General features: G+C 43.7%; 1 protein-coding gene across 1 annotated transcript in view; it reads right to left on the bottom strand.

Annotated features, from left to right (window-relative positions):
- zanl (zonadhesin, like) overlaps positions 1–21,400 on the bottom strand; it is a 68,382-nt gene that overhangs the window by 20,686 nt on the left and 26,296 nt on the right. The window contains exons 74-131 of the mRNA XM_076035556.1: positions 21,155–21,296; positions 20,867–21,069; positions 20,618–20,756; positions 20,097–20,213; positions 19,853–19,977; positions 19,221–19,366; positions 18,763–18,906; positions 18,497–18,604; positions 18,117–18,286; positions 17,653–17,855; positions 17,238–17,379; positions 16,872–17,065; positions 16,563–16,704; positions 16,180–16,427; positions 15,891–16,039; positions 15,608–15,736; positions 15,285–15,423; positions 14,934–15,075; positions 14,646–14,848; positions 14,397–14,535; positions 13,875–13,991; positions 13,631–13,755; positions 13,002–13,147; positions 12,540–12,683; positions 12,274–12,381; positions 11,894–12,063; positions 11,430–11,632; positions 11,015–11,156; positions 10,649–10,842; positions 10,340–10,481; positions 9,958–10,205; positions 9,669–9,817; positions 9,386–9,514; positions 9,063–9,201; positions 8,712–8,853; positions 8,424–8,626; positions 8,175–8,313; positions 7,660–7,776; positions 7,416–7,540; positions 6,783–6,928; positions 6,322–6,465; positions 6,056–6,163; positions 5,676–5,845; positions 5,212–5,414; positions 4,775–4,916; positions 4,409–4,602; positions 4,100–4,241; positions 3,718–3,965; positions 3,429–3,577; positions 3,146–3,274; positions 2,823–2,961; positions 2,472–2,613; positions 2,184–2,386; positions 1,935–2,073; positions 1,420–1,536; positions 1,176–1,300; positions 543–688; positions 82–225 (exon numbers count right to left, since the gene is read on the bottom strand). Of these exons, the coding sequence (XP_075891671.1) occupies positions 82–225; positions 543–688; positions 1,176–1,300; positions 1,420–1,536; positions 1,935–2,073; positions 2,184–2,386; positions 2,472–2,613; positions 2,823–2,961; positions 3,146–3,274; positions 3,429–3,577; positions 3,718–3,965; positions 4,100–4,241; positions 4,409–4,602; positions 4,775–4,916; positions 5,212–5,414; positions 5,676–5,845; positions 6,056–6,163; positions 6,322–6,465; positions 6,783–6,928; positions 7,416–7,540; positions 7,660–7,776; positions 8,175–8,313; positions 8,424–8,626; positions 8,712–8,853; positions 9,063–9,201; positions 9,386–9,514; positions 9,669–9,817; positions 9,958–10,205; positions 10,340–10,481; positions 10,649–10,842; positions 11,015–11,156; positions 11,430–11,632; positions 11,894–12,063; positions 12,274–12,381; positions 12,540–12,683; positions 13,002–13,147; positions 13,631–13,755; positions 13,875–13,991; positions 14,397–14,535; positions 14,646–14,848; positions 14,934–15,075; positions 15,285–15,423; positions 15,608–15,736; positions 15,891–16,039; positions 16,180–16,427; positions 16,563–16,704; positions 16,872–17,065; positions 17,238–17,379; positions 17,653–17,855; positions 18,117–18,286; positions 18,497–18,604; positions 18,763–18,906; positions 19,221–19,366; positions 19,853–19,977; positions 20,097–20,213; positions 20,618–20,756; positions 20,867–21,069; positions 21,155–21,296 (8,936 nt within the window). The remainder of the gene's footprint in view (positions 1–81; positions 226–542; positions 689–1,175; positions 1,301–1,419; positions 1,537–1,934; positions 2,074–2,183; positions 2,387–2,471; positions 2,614–2,822; positions 2,962–3,145; positions 3,275–3,428; positions 3,578–3,717; positions 3,966–4,099; positions 4,242–4,408; positions 4,603–4,774; positions 4,917–5,211; positions 5,415–5,675; positions 5,846–6,055; positions 6,164–6,321; positions 6,466–6,782; positions 6,929–7,415; positions 7,541–7,659; positions 7,777–8,174; positions 8,314–8,423; positions 8,627–8,711; positions 8,854–9,062; positions 9,202–9,385; positions 9,515–9,668; positions 9,818–9,957; positions 10,206–10,339; positions 10,482–10,648; positions 10,843–11,014; positions 11,157–11,429; positions 11,633–11,893; positions 12,064–12,273; positions 12,382–12,539; positions 12,684–13,001; positions 13,148–13,630; positions 13,756–13,874; positions 13,992–14,396; positions 14,536–14,645; positions 14,849–14,933; positions 15,076–15,284; positions 15,424–15,607; positions 15,737–15,890; positions 16,040–16,179; positions 16,428–16,562; positions 16,705–16,871; positions 17,066–17,237; positions 17,380–17,652; positions 17,856–18,116; positions 18,287–18,496; positions 18,605–18,762; positions 18,907–19,220; positions 19,367–19,852; positions 19,978–20,096; positions 20,214–20,617; positions 20,757–20,866; positions 21,070–21,154; positions 21,297–21,400) is intronic.

Here is a 21,400-nt window from a genome sequence, read left to right as displayed (position 1 = left end):
TAGATATTGGATATAACACATGAGGATGATATGACTGATGTGAATTTCAAGCAAAGTCTCAGACAGATGCATGGAACTCACCTGTAATCCTCATCGTCCTCAGTCTGCCAGCTGTTTGCAAAGTCATTGACATCTGTCACCAGAGTGCCATCGGGTTTGGTGAAGTCATTTTCTGGTGCCCCGTTGTAATCGCCACAGAGGCCACATGTCTGATTGTAGTAGGAGCTGTGGGACCAAAGGAAGAGTGAGATCTTGTATGAAAAAGAGACTGAGGATGACTTATGGAAACACATGACAACAATGTTGAGAGTTTTCATTAAATATACCTCATAAGAGACAAAGATTAAATTTACATCAGCACTGTCACATCAAGTAAAAAAAAAAAATGAGTAAAAATTTGGAAAGTAGGGGGACATCGATCTTTATTAACACATTTTTTTAAAAAAATGAAAGGGACAAATTTTCACTCAATGAGGACACCAAACCAATTTTACTCACATAACCAGTCATCTGAATGTGTAAAGCTATTTATTACTACCAACCTGGGAACAGTGATCTGAGCATAATGGTTGCCATCCCAGCGCACCCGCAGACCAAACGTTGTCTGCAGGGTGACGTACTGACCGGCCAGACTGAGAGACATGAGGGGAGAAGGAGAATGAGGGAGGTTCACCCTCAGTCCATTGACCTGCCAGAGGAGAAAAAGAAAAGAAAAAAATACTTCAGGACAGTGGAAATAGACATTGTCATTATCACCAGTTCTATATGTTCAGGATGAAGTTGCAAGAATTGCAGTTAAACATTTGCTTTAGGACTGAACTTGAAATATTTTAATCTTACACACAGGGCTACATTACTTTGGGGGAAACTGGAATGTTTCGATCAGATTTTTATTATTTTTTATTTTTTTAAACCTTCATTTGTGTAAGTTTAACCTTGAAATGATTTTTATCTCAGCTCTGGTCAAATCCATGACAAGGAGAAAAGGTGGAAGATTTCTGGGATTATGGCATGAGAAAAAGATAAAAGCTGAGGAATGAGACGGGATCATGGGCCAGGTTAAAGCTGGCATGTCATTAAACCACTGGATTAAGAGCAAAGTAAGAATAGAGAGGGAGTGAAGATGCTGATGCGCATGTGTCATTGGGGAGACTACGGGATGGGGCCATACTGACCAGCGTCTTTCTGGATTTCATCATGGTCACAGTGATTCCATTTACGGTGACATAGAGTTTTTTGAGGTACGACACTCCTGGGACATTTCTCTCCTCATTCTTCCCCTCCACTGAGAACCAAGGACCTGCACAGTACATGATGTGGAATGTTGTGTGTCACTATTCAATCCATTCAATCATCATCATTTTTACCAGAACACGGCACTTGGACTGCAGCAGGTGATGACTAAAGCTCATTCCTTACCCGTGTTGTTCTTGCAGCTTCGAGCCAGTGTGTAGGTGCACGTTCCCATGAAGGTATAGAACTTCTTGTCAAATGTTGTGTAGTGAGGATCTCCAGACACCACACAGTCCTGGTAGTCTGAGAAAGAGGGACAGAGGAAACAACTTGAACCTTTTCAAACTTTCAGGGAACAACTCCTCCTTCATGACTGCTTCAATATCGAATGAATTCCAAACAGAGGTCTATTCGTATCCTCTCTTTATTTATTAAAATAATCTAATGACAGATTAGATCTTGTTTTTAGTAGATCTTTATGACAAGCTGCAGTCCTGGGATTACTCAAGCATTGCAAGAGAATAATGGGTGAAGTTTAGATGTAGTTTGCCGCAGACACATAGCCAGGCATGTAGCCCTGGCAGCTGTCACTGACTTCATTGCATGATTACTACTATTACGTGAGAAAACATCTCATGTGACACGAAATATACCCCTTCAATTCAAGGTTTTTGTCTCACTAAATGACCAGGAGAACTCACCACTTGGGTAGCATCCCTGCACTCCTTCTTGGATTTTACACTCATGCATTGGGGGGCAAGTGAAGGGCGAGCATGTCACATTGGGAGGGTTACATTCACACTTCTGCTTGCAGTCTTCTAGATAAAATTCTTCTCCACCCTAAAATACAAAGACAGACTCAAGTAAATTGGAGCACCTTGGGTCCAAGACATAAAACACAAGTAGATACACATTCCGTCCATGGTTATGAAGGCATAACTTCACTGTACCTCATAGAGCTGGCCGTTGAAATGGCAGACGTCGTCGAAACAAGTGGTGTTCAACACGCACTTGCCATCATGCAGGACATAGCCGGGATCGCAGACACAGCCTTCAGAACAGGGACCAGCGCAGGAGGGGGGCATGCCTGAACATGTCTCTTGGCACGAGTCTGCGCACGGCTCGTAGTGGCTGTTGGAGTCGCAGTCCAAGGCTGCAAGTGGACCAGAGAGTTAGTTTTCAAGAATATCCATTCACTTCTTTCCTTTGCTTTCATACTGTAGTAAGGAAAAGCTTACGGCAGAAGGTTTCATTTCTCCAAGGTCCAATGGTGACTCCGCGGTCCTGACACTCATTCGCATAAGCTTCAATGGCTTCGCAAAGGATGGGCCTCGCTCCGCCCAGCTCACACAGGTCAAACACACAGTCTTTGAAGTAATTCTGAAAAACAAGTATCTTGTCACAACTCCTTTCTTGTCAGCGTCACAACTTGGACATTTTTCAAGAATTGCTCTTCTCACTGCTGAAGTACGTCACTTGTATTTCTATGACTTCAAACAACCACATTTACCTCAAGAAATTGTACATGCAGAACATGCTGCAGTCTGGATTAACAACTTATTTCATTTGGCTAGTGAAATCTCACTTACGTTGGGATTGATCTTTTTGTGGCACACAGCAAATGGGCCATTCTTGTCCAAAAGGATGCCACAGAATCCTGAGCTTTCGTACAGTTCCTCCTCGTCATCGTCACACTCAGGGCCAGGGGGTGGTGGTTTGTGATTACACCTGTCAACACAAACACATCATCAGGGAATCTCACCGTGTTTCCAGGAGAGATGGCAACCTCCGTTCAAAGAGTGAAGCTTAGTTCCATCTTCTCTTACAGAGATTGAACAAATAGAATGGAAAAACCCCATCATGCATCTATGATAGCTGTTATGTTTGAAAGCTCTTTGAAAGCTCTACTAACTTAGGATCAGTGTTCCAGCTGTGTCCAAACTCATTGGCGTCTTTAGCCAACAATCCGTCTGGTTTTCTGAAGTCGTCCTTAGAATTCAGATCATAATCTCCACACAGTCCACACAGCAAACCTTCATAGCTGCAAGTTAGAGAAAGAAAATGTGCAAGTCAGTGACATGTGGAGGTGACAACAAGAGCTCAGACCTGCGTCTTCTCTGTCTCAAAAACTTTGTTGCTTGTTTGTGGCCACACTCAGGTCCCATCTTTGACCATCAGTTCAGTCTTTCACTCACTCTTTGATAACTTTGATGTCCATAAAGTGGTTTCCATCATAGCGAACGGTCACACCAAAGTCCATGGCCACAGTGTAATGCTTTCCTTTCTTAGACACAGAGACACCTGGGGCCGCAGTCATGGGCAGCTTCACGTTGGTCCCATTCACCTTTCAAATAAAAGCCAAGATTATTAGAGAGGTAACAAAAAACAAACAGGTTCACACATAAGCAGAGACGTCTCTCAACTGCATCAGCCACATCTTCTCCTAAATGACTACATTTAATTGCACATCTGCCAATATCTTACCTGCACCGTGCCACCTTTCAAGATGGAGATCTTCACGTCGTACACATGTACATGCACAGCCTTCAAATACGAGATTGTAGGCTTGTTGAAGCGGTTTTCATTGTCCGCATGCACCTCAAAGTATGGCAGAGATGATGTGCTATTGCAAGGTTTAGACATCACATAGCTGCAGTTGCCCATGAAGTTGTAACGACGCTTGTCAAACGTGGTGTAGTGGGGATCACCAGAAGCTACGCATGTGGATGTATCTACAGGCAGGAATGAAAGAGGACAAACTCTTGTCAGAGGTCATATTGTCACAGATGTGATGTCACTGGTCTGAAAGGATGGAAATTAATGGATTTCTACTCTGTCAACCTTCACATTCAGCAGACTTTTTTACCTTTAGGATAGCAGCCTGACACTCCATCATGCTCACGACACTCTTCATCGGGATCACAGGAGTTATCAACACATTCCAAAGTGTAGTTGCCTGCACAGCGGCACAACTCTGAACAACCGTCACCATTTACAACCTCACCAGGCTGAAAACAAAAGAGGAAGAAGAAGAAGGAGAAGAAATGATCAGTACTGGCAGGTTACACTGTATTCCTCCAATAGCATTACACCTGCATTTACAGCTGGCAATGAAATTATCTGTTGCCTTCACGACATTATAATACATGAAAAAGTTCCACATAGAATGTCTGACCTCATAATAGTTGTTGTTTTCATCCAGGCAGCCACATTTTTCCACTGGCACACAGCGCCGTCCCTTGAAGACAAACCCTGGTTTGCAGAAGCAGCCACTGATACATGAGCCTGTGCAGTTGGTGGAAGGTGCCTCACAGGAGGGAATACAAGCGGGACCGCACTCGATATACTCGGCATTATCCGGACATGGATCTGCAAAACAAAGAAAAGATGATGCTCGTACAATTGACTGCAAAATGACAATAAAGCCGCTTTAAAAAGACAAAGACGTAAAGATAATTGAGATGAACTAAAATCATAGCGTTTCAAAATGATCTCCATAAATGTGTAGAAAAGGAAGGAGACAAAGGAGTCATCGACATACCAACTATGCAGTCATATGCTCCATCCTCGAGCTGGCAGATTTCAGTGCCTGGTTTACAGCTGCTGTTGTGGCACTGAATCAAACCTCCACTCAGACACTCACACTTCTGGTCACATCCCTCCAAGTACCAATCATCCCCTTCCTGAGGAACACACACACACACACACACAAGAAATATAAGAGAAATTTGTCTTCAAATATATATAAAACCATACATATATAGGTATTCCTGTACATAAAACTACATTTTCAGTCGTCGTCATCATCATCATCATCATCATCATCATCATCATCATCATCATCATCAACATTTCCTTAACCCTTAATTAGCCAAATTTTAGCTATACTTCAACCTGATTCCAGACAAACAATAAGAATACTTTGCAGGTTAGACGTTATGATTTGATGAATATTGCTTGTGGGATGTTTCAACTTACAGGGTGATAGGATCCATTGCTGTCCACGCAGCCACAGTCTTTCAGTTCCACACACTTGTCGTCACTGAGAACAAAGCCAGGGTCGCACTCGCAACCCTCCACACACACGTCCTCGCAACCAGAAGGCCCGACTACACCAAGGCACGTCTCTGGGCATGAGCTCATGCACAAAGTGTAGGAGCTGTTCGGTGGGCAGGGCAAGGCTTCACATAGCAACAGAGGTGAAGCAGGGGATGGAATGGAGGGAGGGAGAAAGGGATAAAAGGAGAGGAAAAACATGTGTCATGTGTTGTGATTGTGGTTGTTCTCAGGTGCATCACTGCTGTGCTGTTGTTCTTACGTCGATCAAAGGAGAAATTAGCAGCGCTCCTTTGCATGAAGATGTATTTTACCCTAACAAGAGGAACGGAACACCTTCTCTCTCAAACATAAAGTATTTCTTTCACAAGTCTCCTCCAACTTACGACAGAATTCTGAAGACCTCCACTGATCGACTTTAGCTCCAGCTTGTTGGCAAGCATCTGTGTAGGCCTGAAGCTGGTCACATAGAACACTCTCATTGCCGTTGTACTGGCACATGTCAAACACGCAACTCCTGAAGAACGGAGTGGGATCCACCACTGAGATGCACTCCCTGGAAGGAAGGAAAGGACAGGGAGTGGTCAATCACATGGAACAAAAAGTCTTCAACACAATGACTAATTGTGAGTAGACAAAATTGGACATCATGTATTCCACACAGGAATCTGCGGACACTTTGAAGAGGACACAACTGAGCTGGATATTGTGGGGTTAAAGTGTGAGTTGAAGCAGCTCACTACTCAGCCACAGACTGCTTCCTTACTTGAAGGGGCCAGTCTTGTCTTCAATCTTGCCGCATTTTTCTGGTTTGACCACCTCAGCCTCAAGTTTAGGGTCACACTCTGGGTCTGGCCCTGAACCTGAGGTACAACTGCACAATACAGGCACAGAAAGAGAAACAACAGGATTACATCTCCTCAACAGACACTTGAGCAAAGTCCAATCCTGTAGATATTGGATATAACACATGAGGATGATATGACTGATGTGAATTTCAAGCAAAGTCTCAGACAGATGCATGGAACTCACCTGTAATCCTCATCGTCCTCAGTCTGCCAGCTGTTTGCAAAGTCATTGACATCTGTCACCAGAGTGCCATCGGGTTTGGTGAAGTCATTTTCTGGTGCCCCGTTGTAATCGCCACAGAGGCCACATGTCTGATTGTAGTAGGAGCTGTGGGACCAAAGGAAGAGTGAGATCTTGTATGAAAAAGAGACTGAGGATGACTTATGGAAACACATGACAACAATGTTGAGAGTTTTCATTAAATATACCTCATAAGAGACAAAGATTACATTTACATCAGCACTGTCACATCAAGTAAAAAAAAAAAATGAGTAAAAATTTGGAAAGTAGGGGGACATCGATCTTTATTAACACATTTTTTTAAAAAAATGAAAGGGACAAATTTTCACTCAATGAGGACACCAAACCAATTTTACTCACATAACCAGTCATCTGAATGTGTAAAGCTATTTATTACTACCAACCTGGGAACAGTGATCTGAGCATAATGGTTGCCATCCCAGCGCACCCGCAGACCAAACGTTGTCTGCAGGGTGACGTACTGACCGGCCAGACTGAGAGACATGAGGGGAGAAGGAGAATGAGGGAGGTTCACCCTCAGTCCATTGACCTGCCAGAGGAGAAAAAGAAAAGAAAAAAATACTTCAGGACAGTGGAAATAGACATTGTCATTATCACCAGTTCTATATGTTCAGGATGAAGTTGCAAGAATTGCAGTTAAACATTTGCTTTAGGACTGAACTTGAAATATTTTAATCTTACACACAGGGCTACATTACTTTGGGGGAAACTGGAATGTTTCGATCAGATTTTTATTTTTTTTTATTTTTTTAAACCTTCATTTGTGTAAGTTTAACCTTGAAATGATTTTTATCTCAGCTCTGGTCAAATCCATGACAAGGAGAAAAGGTGGAAGATTTCTGGGATTATGGCATGAGAAAAAGATAAAAGCTGAGGAATGAGACGGGATCATGGGCCAGGTTAAAGCTGGCATGTCATTAAACCACTGGATTAAGAGCAAAGTAAGAATAGAGAGGGAGTGAAGATGCTGATGCGCATGTGTCATTGGGGAGACTACGGGATGGGGCCATACTGACCAGCGTCTTTCTGGATTTCATCATGGTCACAGTGATTCCATTTACGGTGACATAGAGTTTTTTGAGGTACGACACTCCTGGGACATTTCTCTCCTCATTCTTCCCCTCCACTGAGAACCAAGGACCTGCACAGTACATGATGTGGAATGTTGTGTGTCACTATTCAATCCATTCAATCATCATCATTTTTACCAGAACACGGCACTTGGACTGCAGCAGGTGATGACTAAAGCTCATTCCTTACCCGTGTTGTTCTTGCAGCTTCGAGCCAGTGTGTAGGTGCACGTTCCCATGAAGGTATAGAACTTCTTGTCAAATGTTGTGTAGTGAGGATCTCCAGACACCACACAGTCCTGGTAGTCTGAGAAAGAGGGACAGAGGAAACAACTTGAACCTTTTCAAACTTTCAGGGAACAACTCCTCCTTCATGACTGCTTCAATATCGAATGAATTCCAAACAGAGGTCTATTCGTATCCTCTCTTTATTTATTAAAATAATCTAATGACAGATTAGATCTTGTTTTTAGTAGATCTTTATGACAAGCTGCAGTCCTGGGATTACTCAAGCATTGCAAGAGAATAATGGGTGAAGTTTAGATGTAGTTTGCCGCAGACACATAGCCAGGCATGTAGCCCTGGCAGCTGTCACTGACTTCATTGCATGATTACTACTATTACGTGAGAAAACATCTCATGTGACACGAAATATACCCCTTCAATTCAAGGTTTTTGTCTCACTAAATGACCAGGAGAACTCACCACTTGGGTAGCATCCCTGCACTCCTTCTTGGATTTTACACTCATGCATTGGGGGGCAAGTGAAGGGCGAGCATGTCACATTGGGAGGGTTACATTCACACTTCTGCTTGCAGTCTTCTAGATAAAATTCTTCTCCACCCTAAAATACAAAGACAGACTCAAGTAAATTGGAGCACCTTGGGTCCAAGACATAAAACACAAGTAGATACACATTCCGTCCATGGTTATGAAGGCATAACTTCACTGTACCTCATAGAGCTGGCCGTTGAAATGGCAGACGTCGTCGAAACAAGTGGTGTTCAACACGCACTTGCCATCATGCAGGACATAGCCGGGATCGCAGACACAGCCTTCAGAACAGGGACCAGCGCAGGAGGGGGGCATGCCTGAACATGTCTCTTGGCACGAGTCTGCGCACGGCTCGTAGTGGCTGTTGGAGTCGCAGTCCAAGGCTGCAAGTGGACCAGAGAGTTAGTTTTCAAGAATATCCATTCACTTCTTTCCTTTGCTTTCATACTGTAGTAAGGAAAAGCTTACGGCAGAAGGTTTCATTTCTCCAAGGTCCAATGGTGACTCCGCGGTCCTGACACTCATTCGCATAAGCTTCAATGGCTTCGCAAAGGATGGGCCTCGCTCCGCCCAGCTCACACAGGTCAAACACACAGTCTTTGAAGTAATTCTGAAAAACAAGTATCTTGTCACAACTCCTTTCTTGTCAGCGTCACAACTTGGACATTTTTCAAGAATTGCTCTTCTCACTGCTGAAGTACGTCACTTGTATTTCTATGACTTCAAACAACCACATTTACCTCAAGAAATTGTACATGCAGAACATGCTGCAGTCTGGATTAACAACTTATTTCATTTGGCTAGTGAAATCTCACTTACGTTGGGATTGATCTTTTTGTGGCACACAGCAAATGGGCCATTCTTGTCCAAAAGGATGCCACAGAATCCTGAGCTTTCGTACAGTTCCTCCTCGTCATCGTCACACTCAGGGCCAGGGGGTGGTGGTTTGTGATTACACCTGTCAACACAAACACATCATCAGGGAATCTCACCGTGTTTCCAGGAGAGATGGCAACCTCCGTTCAAAGAGTGAAGCTTAGTTCCATCTTCTCTTACAGAGTTTGAACAAATAGAATGGAAAAACCCCATCATGCATCTATGATAGCTGTTATGTTTGAAAGCTCTTTGAAAGCTCTACTAACTTAGGATCAGTGTTCCAGCTGTGTCCAAACTCATTGGCGTCTTTAGCCAACAATCCGTCTGGTTTTCTGAAGTCGTCCTTAGAATTCAGATCATAATCTCCACACAGTCCACACAGCAAACCTTCATAGCTGCAAGTTAGAGAAAGAAAATGTGCAAGTCAGTGACATGTGGAGGTGACAACAAGAGCTCAGACCTGCGTCTTCTCTGTCTCAAAAACTTTGTTGCTTGTTTGTGGCCACACTCAGGTCCCATCTTTGACCATCAGTTCAGTCTTTCACTCACTCTTTGATAACTTTGATGTCCATAAAGTGGTTTCCATCATAGCGAACGGTCACACCAAAGTCCATGGCCACAGTGTAATGCTTTCCTTTCTTAGACACAGAGACACCTGGGGCCGCAGTCATGGGCAGCTTCACGTTGGTCCCATTCACCTTTCAAATAAAAGCCAAGATTATTAGAGAGGTAACAAAAAACAAACAGGTTCACACATAAGCAGAGACGTCTCTCAACTGCATCAGCCACATCTTCTCCTAAATGACTACATTTAATTGCACATCTGCCAATATCTTACCTGCACCGTGCCACCTTTCAAGATGGAGATCTTCACGTCGTACACATGTACATGCACAGCCTTCAAATACGAGATTGTAGGCTTGTTGAAGCGGTTTTCATTGTCCGCATGCACCTCAAAGTATGGCAGAGATGATGTGCTATTGCAAGGTTTAGACATCACATAGCTGCAGTTGCCCATGAAGTTGTAACGACGCTTGTCAAACGTGGTGTAGTGGGGATCACCAGAAGCTACGCATGTGGATGTATCTACAGGCAGGAATGAAAGAGGACAAACTCTTGTCAGAGGTCATATTGTCACAGATGTGATGTCACTGGTCTGAAAGGATGGAAATTAATGGATTTCTACTCTGTCAACCTTCACATTCAGCAGACTTTTTTACCTTTAGGATAGCAGCCTGACACTCCATCATGCTCACGACACTCTTCATCGGGATCACAGGAGTTATCAACACATTCCAAAGTGTAGTTGCCTGCACAGCGGCACAACTGTGAACAACCGTCACCATTTACAACCTCACCAGGCTGAAAACAAAAGAGGAAGAAGAAGAAGGAGAAGAAATGATCAGTACTGGCAGGTTACACTGTATTCCTCCAATAGCATTACACCTGCATTTACAGCTGGCAATGAAATTATCTGTTGCCTTCACGACATTATAATACATGAAAAAGTTCCACATAGAATGTCTGACCTCATAATAGTTGTTGTTTTCATCCAGGCAGCCACATTTTTCCACTGGCACACAGCGCCGTCCCTTGAAGACAAACCCTGGTTTGCAGAAGCAGCCACTGATACATGAGCCTGTGCAGTTGGTGGAAGGTGCCTCACAGGAGGGAATACAAGCGGGACCGCACTCGATATACTCTGCATTATCCGGACATGGATCTGCAAAACAAAGAAAAGATGATGCTCGTACAATTGACTGCAAAATGACAATAAAGCTGCTTTAAAAAGACAAAGACGTAAAGATAATTGAGATGAACTAAAATCATAGCGTTTCAAAATGATCTCCATAAATGTGTAGAAAAGGAAGGAGACAAAGGAGTCATCGACATACCAACTATGCAGTCATATGCTCCATCCTCGAGCTGGCAGATTTCAGTGCCTGGTTTACAGCTGCTGTTGTGGCACTGAATCAAACCTCCACTCAGACACTCACACTTCTGGTCACATCCCTCCAAGTACCAATCATCCCCTTCCTGAGGAACACACACACACACACAAGAAATATAAGAGAAATTTGTCTTCAAATATATATAAAACCATACATATATAGGTATTCCTGTACATAAAACTACATTTTCAGTCGTCATCATCATCATCATCATCATCATCATCATCAACATTTCCTTAACCCTTAATTAGCCAAATTTTAGCTATACTTCAACCTGATTCCAGACAAACAATAAGAATACTTTGCAGGTTAGACGTTATGATTTGATGATTATTGCTTGTGGGATGTTTCAACTTACAGGGTGATAGGATCCATTGCTGTCCACGCAGCCACAGTCTTTCAGTTCCACACACTTGTCGTCACTGAGAACAAAGCCAGGGTCGCACTCGCAACCCTCCACACACACGTCCTCGCAACCAGAAGGCCCGACTACACCAAGGCACGTCTCTGGGCATGAGCTCATGCACAAAGTGTAGGAGCTGTTCGGTGGGCAGGGCAAGGCTTCACATAGCAACAGAGGTGAAGCAGGGGATGGAATGGAGGGAGGGAGAAAGGGATAAAAGGAGAGGAAAAACATGTGTCATGTGTTGTGATTGTGGTTGTTCTCAGGTGCATCACTGCTGTGCTGTTGTTCTTACGTCGATCAAAGGAGAAATTAGCAGCGCTCCTTTGCATGAAGATGTATTTTACCCTAACAAGAGGAACGGAACACCTTCTCTCTCAAACATAAAGTATTTCTTTCACAAGTCTCCTCCAACTTACGACAGAATTCTGAAGACCTCCACTGATCGACTTTAGCTCCAGCTTGTTGGCAAGCATCTGTGTAGGCCTGAAGCTGGTCACATAGAACACTCTCATTGCCGTTGTACTGGCACATGTCAAACACGCAACTCCTGAAGAACGGAGTGGGATCCACCACTGAGATGCACTCCCTGGAAGGAAGGAAAGGACAGGGAGTGGTCAATCACATGGAACAAAAAGTCTTCAACACAATGACTAATTGTGAGTAGACAAAATTGGACATCATGTATTCCACACAGGAATCTGCGGACACTTTGAAGAGGACACAACTGAGCTGGATATTGTGGGGTTAAAGTGTGAGTTGAAGCAGCTCACTACTCAGCCACAGACTGCTTCCTTACTTGAAGGGGCCAGTCTTGTCTTCAATCTTGCCGCATTTTTCTGGTTTGACCACCTCAGCCTCAAGTTTAGGGTCACACTCTGGGTCTGGCCCTGAACCTGAGGTACAACTGCACAATACAGGCACAGAAAGAGAAACAACAGGATTACATCTCCTCAACAGACACTTGAGCAAAGTCCAATCCTGTAGATATTGGATATAACACATGAGGATGATATGACTGATGTGAATTTCAAGCAAAGTCTCAGACAGATGCATGGAACTCACCTGTAATCCTCATCGTCCTCAGTCTGCCAGCTGTTTGCAAAGTCATTGACATCTGTCACCAGAGTGCCATCGGGTTTGGTGAAGTCATTTTCTGGTGCCCCGTTGTAATCGCCACAGAGGCCACATGTCTGATTGTAGTAGGAGCTGTGGGACCAAAGGAAGAGTGAGATCTTGTATGAAAAAGAGACTGAGGATGACTTATGGAAACACATGACAACAATGTTGAGAGTTTTCATTAAATATACCTCATAAGAGACAAAGATTAAATTTACATCAGCACTGTCACATCAAGTAAAAAAAAAAAAAATGAGTAAAAATTTGGAAAGCAGGGGGACATTGATCTTTATTAACACATTTTTTAAAAAAATGAAAGGGACAAATTTTCACTCAATGAGGACACCAAACCAATTTTACTCACATAACCAGTCATCTCAATGTGTAAAGCTATTTATTACTACCAACCTGGGAACAGTGATCTGAGCATAATGGTTGCCATCCCAGCGCACCCGCAGACCAAACGTTGTCTGCAGGGTGACGTACTGACCGGCCAGACTGAGAGACATGAGGGGAGAAGGAGAATGAGGGAGGTTCACCCTCAGTCCATTGACCTGCCAGAGGAGAAAAAGAAAAGAAAAAAATACTTCAGGACAGTGGAAATAGACATTGTCATTATCACCAGTTCTATATGTTCAGGATGAAGTTGCAAGAATTGCAGTTAAACATTTGCTTTAGGACTGAACTTGAAATATTTTAATCTTACACACAGGGCTACATTACTTTGGGGGAAACTGGAATGTTTTGATTAGATTTTTATTTATTTTTATTTTTTTAAACCTTCATTTGTGTAAGTTTAACCTTGAAATGATTTTTATCTCAGCTCTGGTCAAATCCATGACAAGGAGAAAAGGTGGAAGATTTCTGGGATTATGGCATGAGAAAAAGATAAAAGCTGAGGAATGAGACGGGATCATGGGCCAGGTTAAAGCTGGCATGTCATTAAACCACTGGATTAAGAGCAAAGAATAGAGAGGGAGTGAAGATGCTGATGCGCGTGTGTCATTGGGGAGACTACGGGATGGGGCCATACTGACCAGCGTCTTTCTGGATTTCATCATGGTCACAGTGATTCCATTTACGGTGACATAGAGTTTTTTGAGGTACGACACTCCTGGGACATTTCTCTCCTCATTCTTCCCCTCCACTGAGAACCAAGGACCTGCACAGTACATGATGTGGAATGTTGTGTGTCACTATTCAATCCATTCAATCATCATCATTTTTACCAGAACACGGCACTTGGACTGCAGCAGGTGATGACTAAAGCTCATTCCTTACCCGTGTTGTTCTTGCAGCTTCGAGCCAGTGTGTAGGTGCATGTTCCCATGAAGGTATAGAACTTCTTGTCAAATGTCGTGTAGTGAGGATCTCCAGACACCACACAGTCCTGGTAGTCTGAGACAGAGGGACAGAGGAAACAACTTGAACATTTTCAAACTTTCAGGGAACAACTCCCGTAGCTCCTTCATGACTGGTTCAATATCGAATGAATTCAAAAACAGAGGTCTATTCGTATCCTCTCTTTATTTATTACAAGAATCTAATGACAGATTGGCTCTTGTTTTTAGTAGATCTTTATGACAAGCTACAGTCCTGGGATGACTCAAGCATTGCAAGAGAATAATGGGTGAAGTTTAGATGTAGTTTGCCGCAGACACATAGCCGGGCATGTAGCCCTGGCAGCTGTCACTGACTTGATTGCATGATTACTACTATTACGTGAGAAAACATCTCATGTGACACGAAATATACCCCTTCAATTCAAGGTTTTTGTCTCACTAAATGACCAGGAGAACTCACCACTTGGGTAGCATCCCTGCACTCCTTCTTGGATTTTACACTCATGCATTGGGGGGCAAGTGAAGGGCGAGCATGTCACATTGGGAGGGTTACATTCACACTTCTGCTTGCAGTCTTCTAGATAAAATTCTTCTCCACCCTAAAATACAAAGACAGACTCAAGTAAATTGGAGCACCTTGGGTCCAAGACATAAAACACAAGTAGATACACATTCCGTCCATGGTTATGAAGGCATAACTTCACTGTACCTCATAGAGCTGGCCGTTGAAATGGCAGACGTCGTCGAAACAAGTGGTCTTCAACACGCACTTGCCATCACGCAGGACATAGCCGGGATCGCAGACACAGCCTTCAGAACAGGGACCAGCGCAGGAGGGGGGCATGCCTGAACATGTCTCTTGGCACGAGTCTGCGCACGGCTCGTAGTGGCTGTTGGAGTCGCAGTCCAAGGCTGCAAGTGGACCAGAGAGTTAGTTTTCAAGAATATCCATTCACTTCTTTCCTTTGCCTTCATACTGTAGTAAGGAAAAGCTTACGGCAGAAGGTTTCATTTCTCCAAAGTCCAATGGTGACTCCGCGGTCCTGACACTCATTCGCATAAGCTTCAATGGCTTCGCACAGGATGGGCCTCGCTCCGCCCAGCTCACACAGGTCAAACACACAGTCTTTGAAGTAATTCTGAAAAACAAGTATCTTGTCACAACTCCTTTCTTGTCAGTGTCACAACTTGGACATTTTTCAAGAATTGCTCTTCTCACTGCTGAAGTACGTCACTTGTATTTCTATGACTTCAAACAACCACATTTACCTCAAGAAATTGTACATGCAGAACATGCTGCAGTCTGGATTAACAACTTATTTCATTTGGCTAGTGAAATCTCACTTACGTTGGGATTGATCTTTTTGTGGCACACAGCAAATGGGCCATTCTTGTCCAAAAGGATGCCACAGAATCCTGAGCTTTCGTACAGTTCCTCCTCGTCATCGTCACACTCAGGGCCAGGGGGTGGTGGTTTGTGATTACACCTGTCAACACAAACACATCATCAGGGAATCTCACCGTGTTTCCAGGAGAGATGGCAACCTCCGTTCAAAGAGTGAAGCTTAGTTCCATCTTCTCTTACAGAGTTTGAACAAATAGAATGGAAAAACCCCATCATGCATCTATGATAGCTGTTATGTTTGAAAGCTCTTTGAAAGCTCTACTAACTTAGGATCAGTGTTCCAGCTGTGTCCAAACTCATTGGCGTCTTTAGCCAACAATCCGTCTGGTTTTCTGAAGTCGTCCTTAGAATTCAGATCATAATCTCCACACAGTCCACACAGCAAACCTTCATAGCTGCAAGTTAGAGAAAGAAAATGTGCAAGTCAGTGACATGTGGAGGTGACAACAAGAGCTCAGACCTGCGCCTTCTCTGTCTCAAAAACTTTGTTGCTTGTTTGTGGCCACACTCAGGTCCCATCTTTGACCATCAGTTCAGTCTTTCACTCACTCTTTGATAACTTTGATGTCCATAAAGTGGTTTCCATCATAGCGAACGGTCACACCAAAGTCCATGGCCACAGTGTAATGCTTTCCTTTCTTAGACACAGAGACACCTGGGGCCGCAGTCATGGGCAGCTTCACGTTGGTCCCATTCACCTTTCAAATAAAAGCCAAGATTATTAGAGAGGTAACAAAAAACAAACAGGTTCACACATAAGCAGAGACGTCTCTCAACTGCATCAGCCACATCTTCTCCTAAATGACTACATTTAATTGCACATCTGCCAATATCTTACCTGCACCGTGCCACCTTTCAAGATGGAGATCTTCACGTCGTACACATGTACATGCACAGCCTTCAAATACGAGATTGTAGGCTTGTTGAAGCGGTTTTCATTGTCCGCATGCACCTCAAAGTATGGCAGAGATGATGTGCTATTGCAAGGTTTAGACATCACATAGCTGCAGTTGCCCATGAAGTTGTAACGACGCTTGTCAAACGTGGTGTAGTGGGGATCACCAGAAGCTACGCATGTGGATGTATCTGCAGGCAGGAATGAAAGAGGACAAACTCTTGTCAGAGGTCATATTGTCACAGATGTGATGGCACTGGTCTGAAAGGATGGAAATGAATGGATTTCTACTCTGTCAACCTTCACGTTCAGAAGACTTTTTTTACCTTTAGGATAGCAGCCTGACACTCCATCATGCTCACGACACTCTTCATCGGGATCACAGGAGTTATCAAGACATTCCAAAGTGTAGTTGCCTGCACAGCGGCACAACTGTGAACAACCGTCACCATTTACAACCTCACCAGGCTGAAAACAAAAGAGGAAGAAGAAGAAGGAGAAGAAATGATCAGTACTGGCAGGTTACACTGTATTCCTCCAATAGCATTACACCTGCATTTACAGCTGGCAATGAAATTATCTGTTGCCTTCACGACATTATGAAAACTGGAAAAGTTCCACATAGAATGTCTGACCTCATAATAGTTGTTGTTTTCATCCAGGCAGCCACATTTTTCCACTGGCACACAGCGCCGTCCCTTGAAGACAAACCCTGGTTTGCAGAAGCAGCCACTGATACATGAGCCTGTGCAGTTGGTGGAAGGTGCCTCACAGGAGGGAATACAAGCGGGACCGCACTCGATATACTCGGCATTATCCGGACATGGATCTGCAAAACAAAGAAAAGATGATGCTCGTACAATTGACTGCAAAATGACAATAAAGCTGCTTTAAAAAGACAAAGACGTAAAGATAATTGAGATGAACTAAAATCATAGCGTTTCAAAATGATCTCCATAAATGTGTAGAAAAGGAAGGAGACAAAGGAGTCATCGACATACCAACTATGCAGTCATATGCTCCATCCTCGAGCTGGCAGATTTCAGTGCCTGGTTTACAGCTGCTGTTGTGGCACTGAATCAAACCTCCACTCAGACACTCACACTTCTGGTCACATCCCTCCAAGTACCAATCATCCCCTTCCTGAGGAACACACACACACACACAAGAAATATAAGAGAAATTTGTCTTCAAATATATATAAAACCATACATATATAGGTATTCCTGTACATAAAACTACATTTTCAGTCGTCATCATCATCATCATCATCATCATCATCATCAACATTTCCTTAACCCTTAATTAGCCAAATTTTAGCTATACTTCAACCTGATTCCAGACAAACAATAAGAATACTTTGCAGGTTAGACGTTATGATTTGATGAATATTGCTTGTGGGATGTTTCAACTTACAGGGTGATAGGATCCATTGCTGTCCACGCAGCCACAGTCTTTCAGTTCCACACACTTGTCGTCACTGAGAACAAAGCCAGGGTCGCACTCGCAACCCTCCACACACACGTCCTCGCAACCAGAAGGCCCGACTACACCAAGGCACGTCTCTGGGCATGAGCTCATGCACAAAGTGTAGGAGCTGTTCGGTGGGCAGGGCAAGGCTTCACATAGCAACAGAGGTGAAGCAGGGGATGGAATGGAGGGAGGGAGAAAGGGATAAAAGGAGAGGAAAAACATGTGTCATGTGTTGTGATTGTGGTTGTTCTCAGGTGCATCACTGCTGTGCTGTTGTTCTTACGTCGATCAAAGGAGAAATTAGCAGCGCTCCTTTGCATGAAGATGTATTTTACCCTAACAAGAGGAACGGAACACCTTCTCTCTCAAACATAAAGTATTTCTTTCACAAGTCTCCTCCAACTTACGACAGAATTCTGAAGACCTCCACTGATCGACTTTAGCTCCAGCTTGTTGGCAAGCATCTGTGTAGGCCTGAAGCTGGTCACATAGAACACTCTCATTGCCGTTGTACTGGCACATGTCAAACACGCAACTCCTGAAGAACGGAGTGGGATCCACCACTGAGATGCACTCCCTGGAAGGAAGGAAAGGACAGGGAGTGGTCAATCACATGGAACAAAAAGTCTTCAACACAATGACTAATTGTGAGTAGACAAAATTGGACATCATGTATTCCACACAGGAATCTGCGGACACTTTGAAGAGGACACAACTGAGCTGGATATTGTGGGGTTAAAGTGTGAGTTGAAGCAGCTCACTACTCAGCCACAGACTGCTTCCTTACTTGAAGGGGCCAGTCTTGTCTTCAATCTTGCCGCATTTTTCTGGTTTGACCACCTCAGCCTCAAGTTTAGGGTCACACTCTGGGTCTGGCCCTGAACCTGAGGTACAACTGCACAATACAGGCACAGAAAGAGAAACAACAGGATTACATCTCCTCAACAGACACTTGAGCAAAGTCCAATCCTGTAGATATTGGATATAACACATGAGGATGATATGACTGATGTGAATTTCAAGCAAAGTCTCAGACAGATGCATGGAACTCACCTGTAATCCTCATCGTCCTCAGTCTGCCAGCTGTTTGCAAAGTCATTGACATCTGTCACCAGAGTGCCATCGGGTTTGGTGAAGTCATTTTCTGGTGCCCCGTTGTAATCGCCACAGAGGCCACATGTCTGATTGTAGTAGGAGCTGTGGGACCAAAGGAAGAGTGAGATCTTGTATGAAAAAGAGACTGAGGATGACTTATGGAAACACATGACAACAATGTTGAGAGTTTTCATTAAATATACCTCATAAGAGACAAAGATTAAATTTACATCAGCACTGTCACATCAAGTAAAAAAAAAAAATGAGTAAAAATTTGGAAAGCAGGGGGACATTGATCTTTATTAACACATTTAAAAAAAATGAAAGGGACTAATTTTCACTCAATGAGGACACCAAACCAATTTTACTCACATAACCAGTCATCTGAATGTGTAAAGCTATTTATTACTACCAACCTGGGAACAGTGATCTGAGCATAATGGTTGCCATCCCAGCGCACCCGCAGACCAAACGTTGTCTGCAGGGTGACGTACTGACCGGCCAGACTGAGAGACATGAGGGGAGAAGGAGAATGAGGGAGGTTCACCCTCAGTCCATTGACCTGCCAGAGGAGAAAAAGAAAAGAAAAAAATACTTCAGGACAGTGGAAATAGACATTGTCATTATCACCAGTTCTATATGTTCAGGATGAAGTTGCAAGAATTGCAGTTAAACATTTGCTTTAGGACTGAACTTGAAATATTTTAATCTTACACACAGGGCTACATTACTTTGGGGGAAACTGGAATGTTTTGATTAGATTTTTATTTTTTTTATTTTTTTAAACCTTCATTTGTGTAAGTTTAACCTTGAAATGATTTTTATCTCAGCTCTGGTCAAATCCATGACAAGGAGAAAAGGTGGAAGATTTCTGGGATTATGGCATGAGAAAAAGATAAAAGCTGAGGAATGAGATGGGATCATGGGCCAGGTTAAAGCTGGCATGTCATTAAACCACTGGATTAAGAGCAAAGTAAGAATAGAGAGGGAGTGAAGATGCTGATGCGCGTGTGTCATTGGGGAGACTACGGGATGGGGCCATACTGACCAGCGTCTTTCTGGATTTCATCATGGTCACAGTGATTCCATTTACGGTGACATAGAGTTTTTTGAGGTACGACACTCCTGGGGCGTTTCTCTCCTCATTCTTCCCCTCCACTGAGAACCAAGGACCTGCACAGTACATGATGTGGAATGTTGTGTGTCACTATTCAATCCATTCAATCATCATCATTTTTACCAGAACACGGCACTTGGACTGCAGCAGGTGATGACTAAAGCTCATTCCTTACCCGTGTTGTTCTTGCAGCTTCGAGCCAGTGTGTAGGTGCACGTTCCCATGAAGGTATAGAACTTCTTGTCAAATGTCGTGTAGTGAGGATCTCCAGACACCACACAGTCCTGGTAGTCTGAGACAGAGGGACAGAGGAAACAACTTGAACCTTTTCAAACTTTCAGGGAACAACTCCCGTAGCTCCTTCATGACTGCTTCAATATCGAATGAATTCCAAACAGAGGTCTATTCGTATCCTCTCTTTATTTATTACAAGAATCTAATGACAGATTGGCTCTTGTTTTTAGTAGATCTTTATGACAAGCTGCAGTCCTGGGATGACTCAAGCATTGCAAGAGAATAATGGGTGAAGTTTAGATGTAGTTTGCCGCAGACACATAGCCGGGCATGTAGCCCTGGCAGCTGTCACTGACTTGATTGCATGATTACTACTATTACGTGAGAAAACATCTCATGTGACACGACATATACCCCTTCAATTCAAGGTTTTTGTCTCACTAAATGACCAGGAGAACTCACCACTTGGGTAGCATCCCTGCACTCCTTCTTGGATTTTACACTCATGCATTGGGGGGCAAGTGAAGGGCGAGCATGTCACATTGGGAGGGTTACATTCACACTTCTGCTTGCAGTCTTCTAGATAAAATTCTTCTCCACCCTAAAATACAAAGACAGACTCAAGTAAATTGGAGCACCTTGGGTCCAAGACATAAAACACAAGTAGATACACATTCCGTCCATGGTTATGAAGGCATAACTTCACTGTACCTCATAGAGCTGGCCGTTGAAATGGCAGACGTCGTCGAAACAAGTGGTGTTCAACACGCACTTGCCATCATGCAGGACATAGCCGGGATCGCAGACACAGCCTTCAGAACAGGGACCAGCGCAGGAGGGGGGCATGCCTGAACATGTCTCTTGGCACGAGTCTGCGCACGGCTCGTAGTGGCTGTTGGAGTCGCAGTCCAAGGCTGCAAGTGGACCAGAGAGTTAGTTTTCAAGAATATCCATTCACTTCTTTCCTTTGCTTTCATACTGTAGTAAGGAAAAGCTTACGGCAGAAGGTTTCATTTCTCCAAGGTCCAATGGTGACTCCGCGGTCCTGACACTCATTCGCATAAGCTTCAATGGCTTCGCACAGGATGGGCCTCGCACCGCCCAGCTCACACAGGTCAAACACACAGTCTTTGAAGTAATTCTGAAAAACAAGTATCTTGTCACAACTCCTTTCTTGTCAGCGTCACAACATGGACATTTTTCAAGAATTGCTCTTCTCACTGCTGAAGTACGTCACTTGTATTT

This window comes from Nelusetta ayraudi, unplaced genomic scaffold, assembly GCF_046127955.1.
Source record: "Nelusetta ayraudi isolate G7.1 ecotype Tasmania unplaced genomic scaffold, CSIRO-AGI_Nayr_v1 ptg000042l, whole genome shotgun sequence".
Taxonomy (NCBI): Eukaryota; Metazoa; Chordata; class Actinopteri; order Tetraodontiformes; family Monacanthidae; genus Nelusetta; species Nelusetta ayraudi.
The sequence above is the reverse complement of the archived record's forward strand: the minus strand, read 5'-3'. Positions and strand labels throughout refer to the sequence as shown.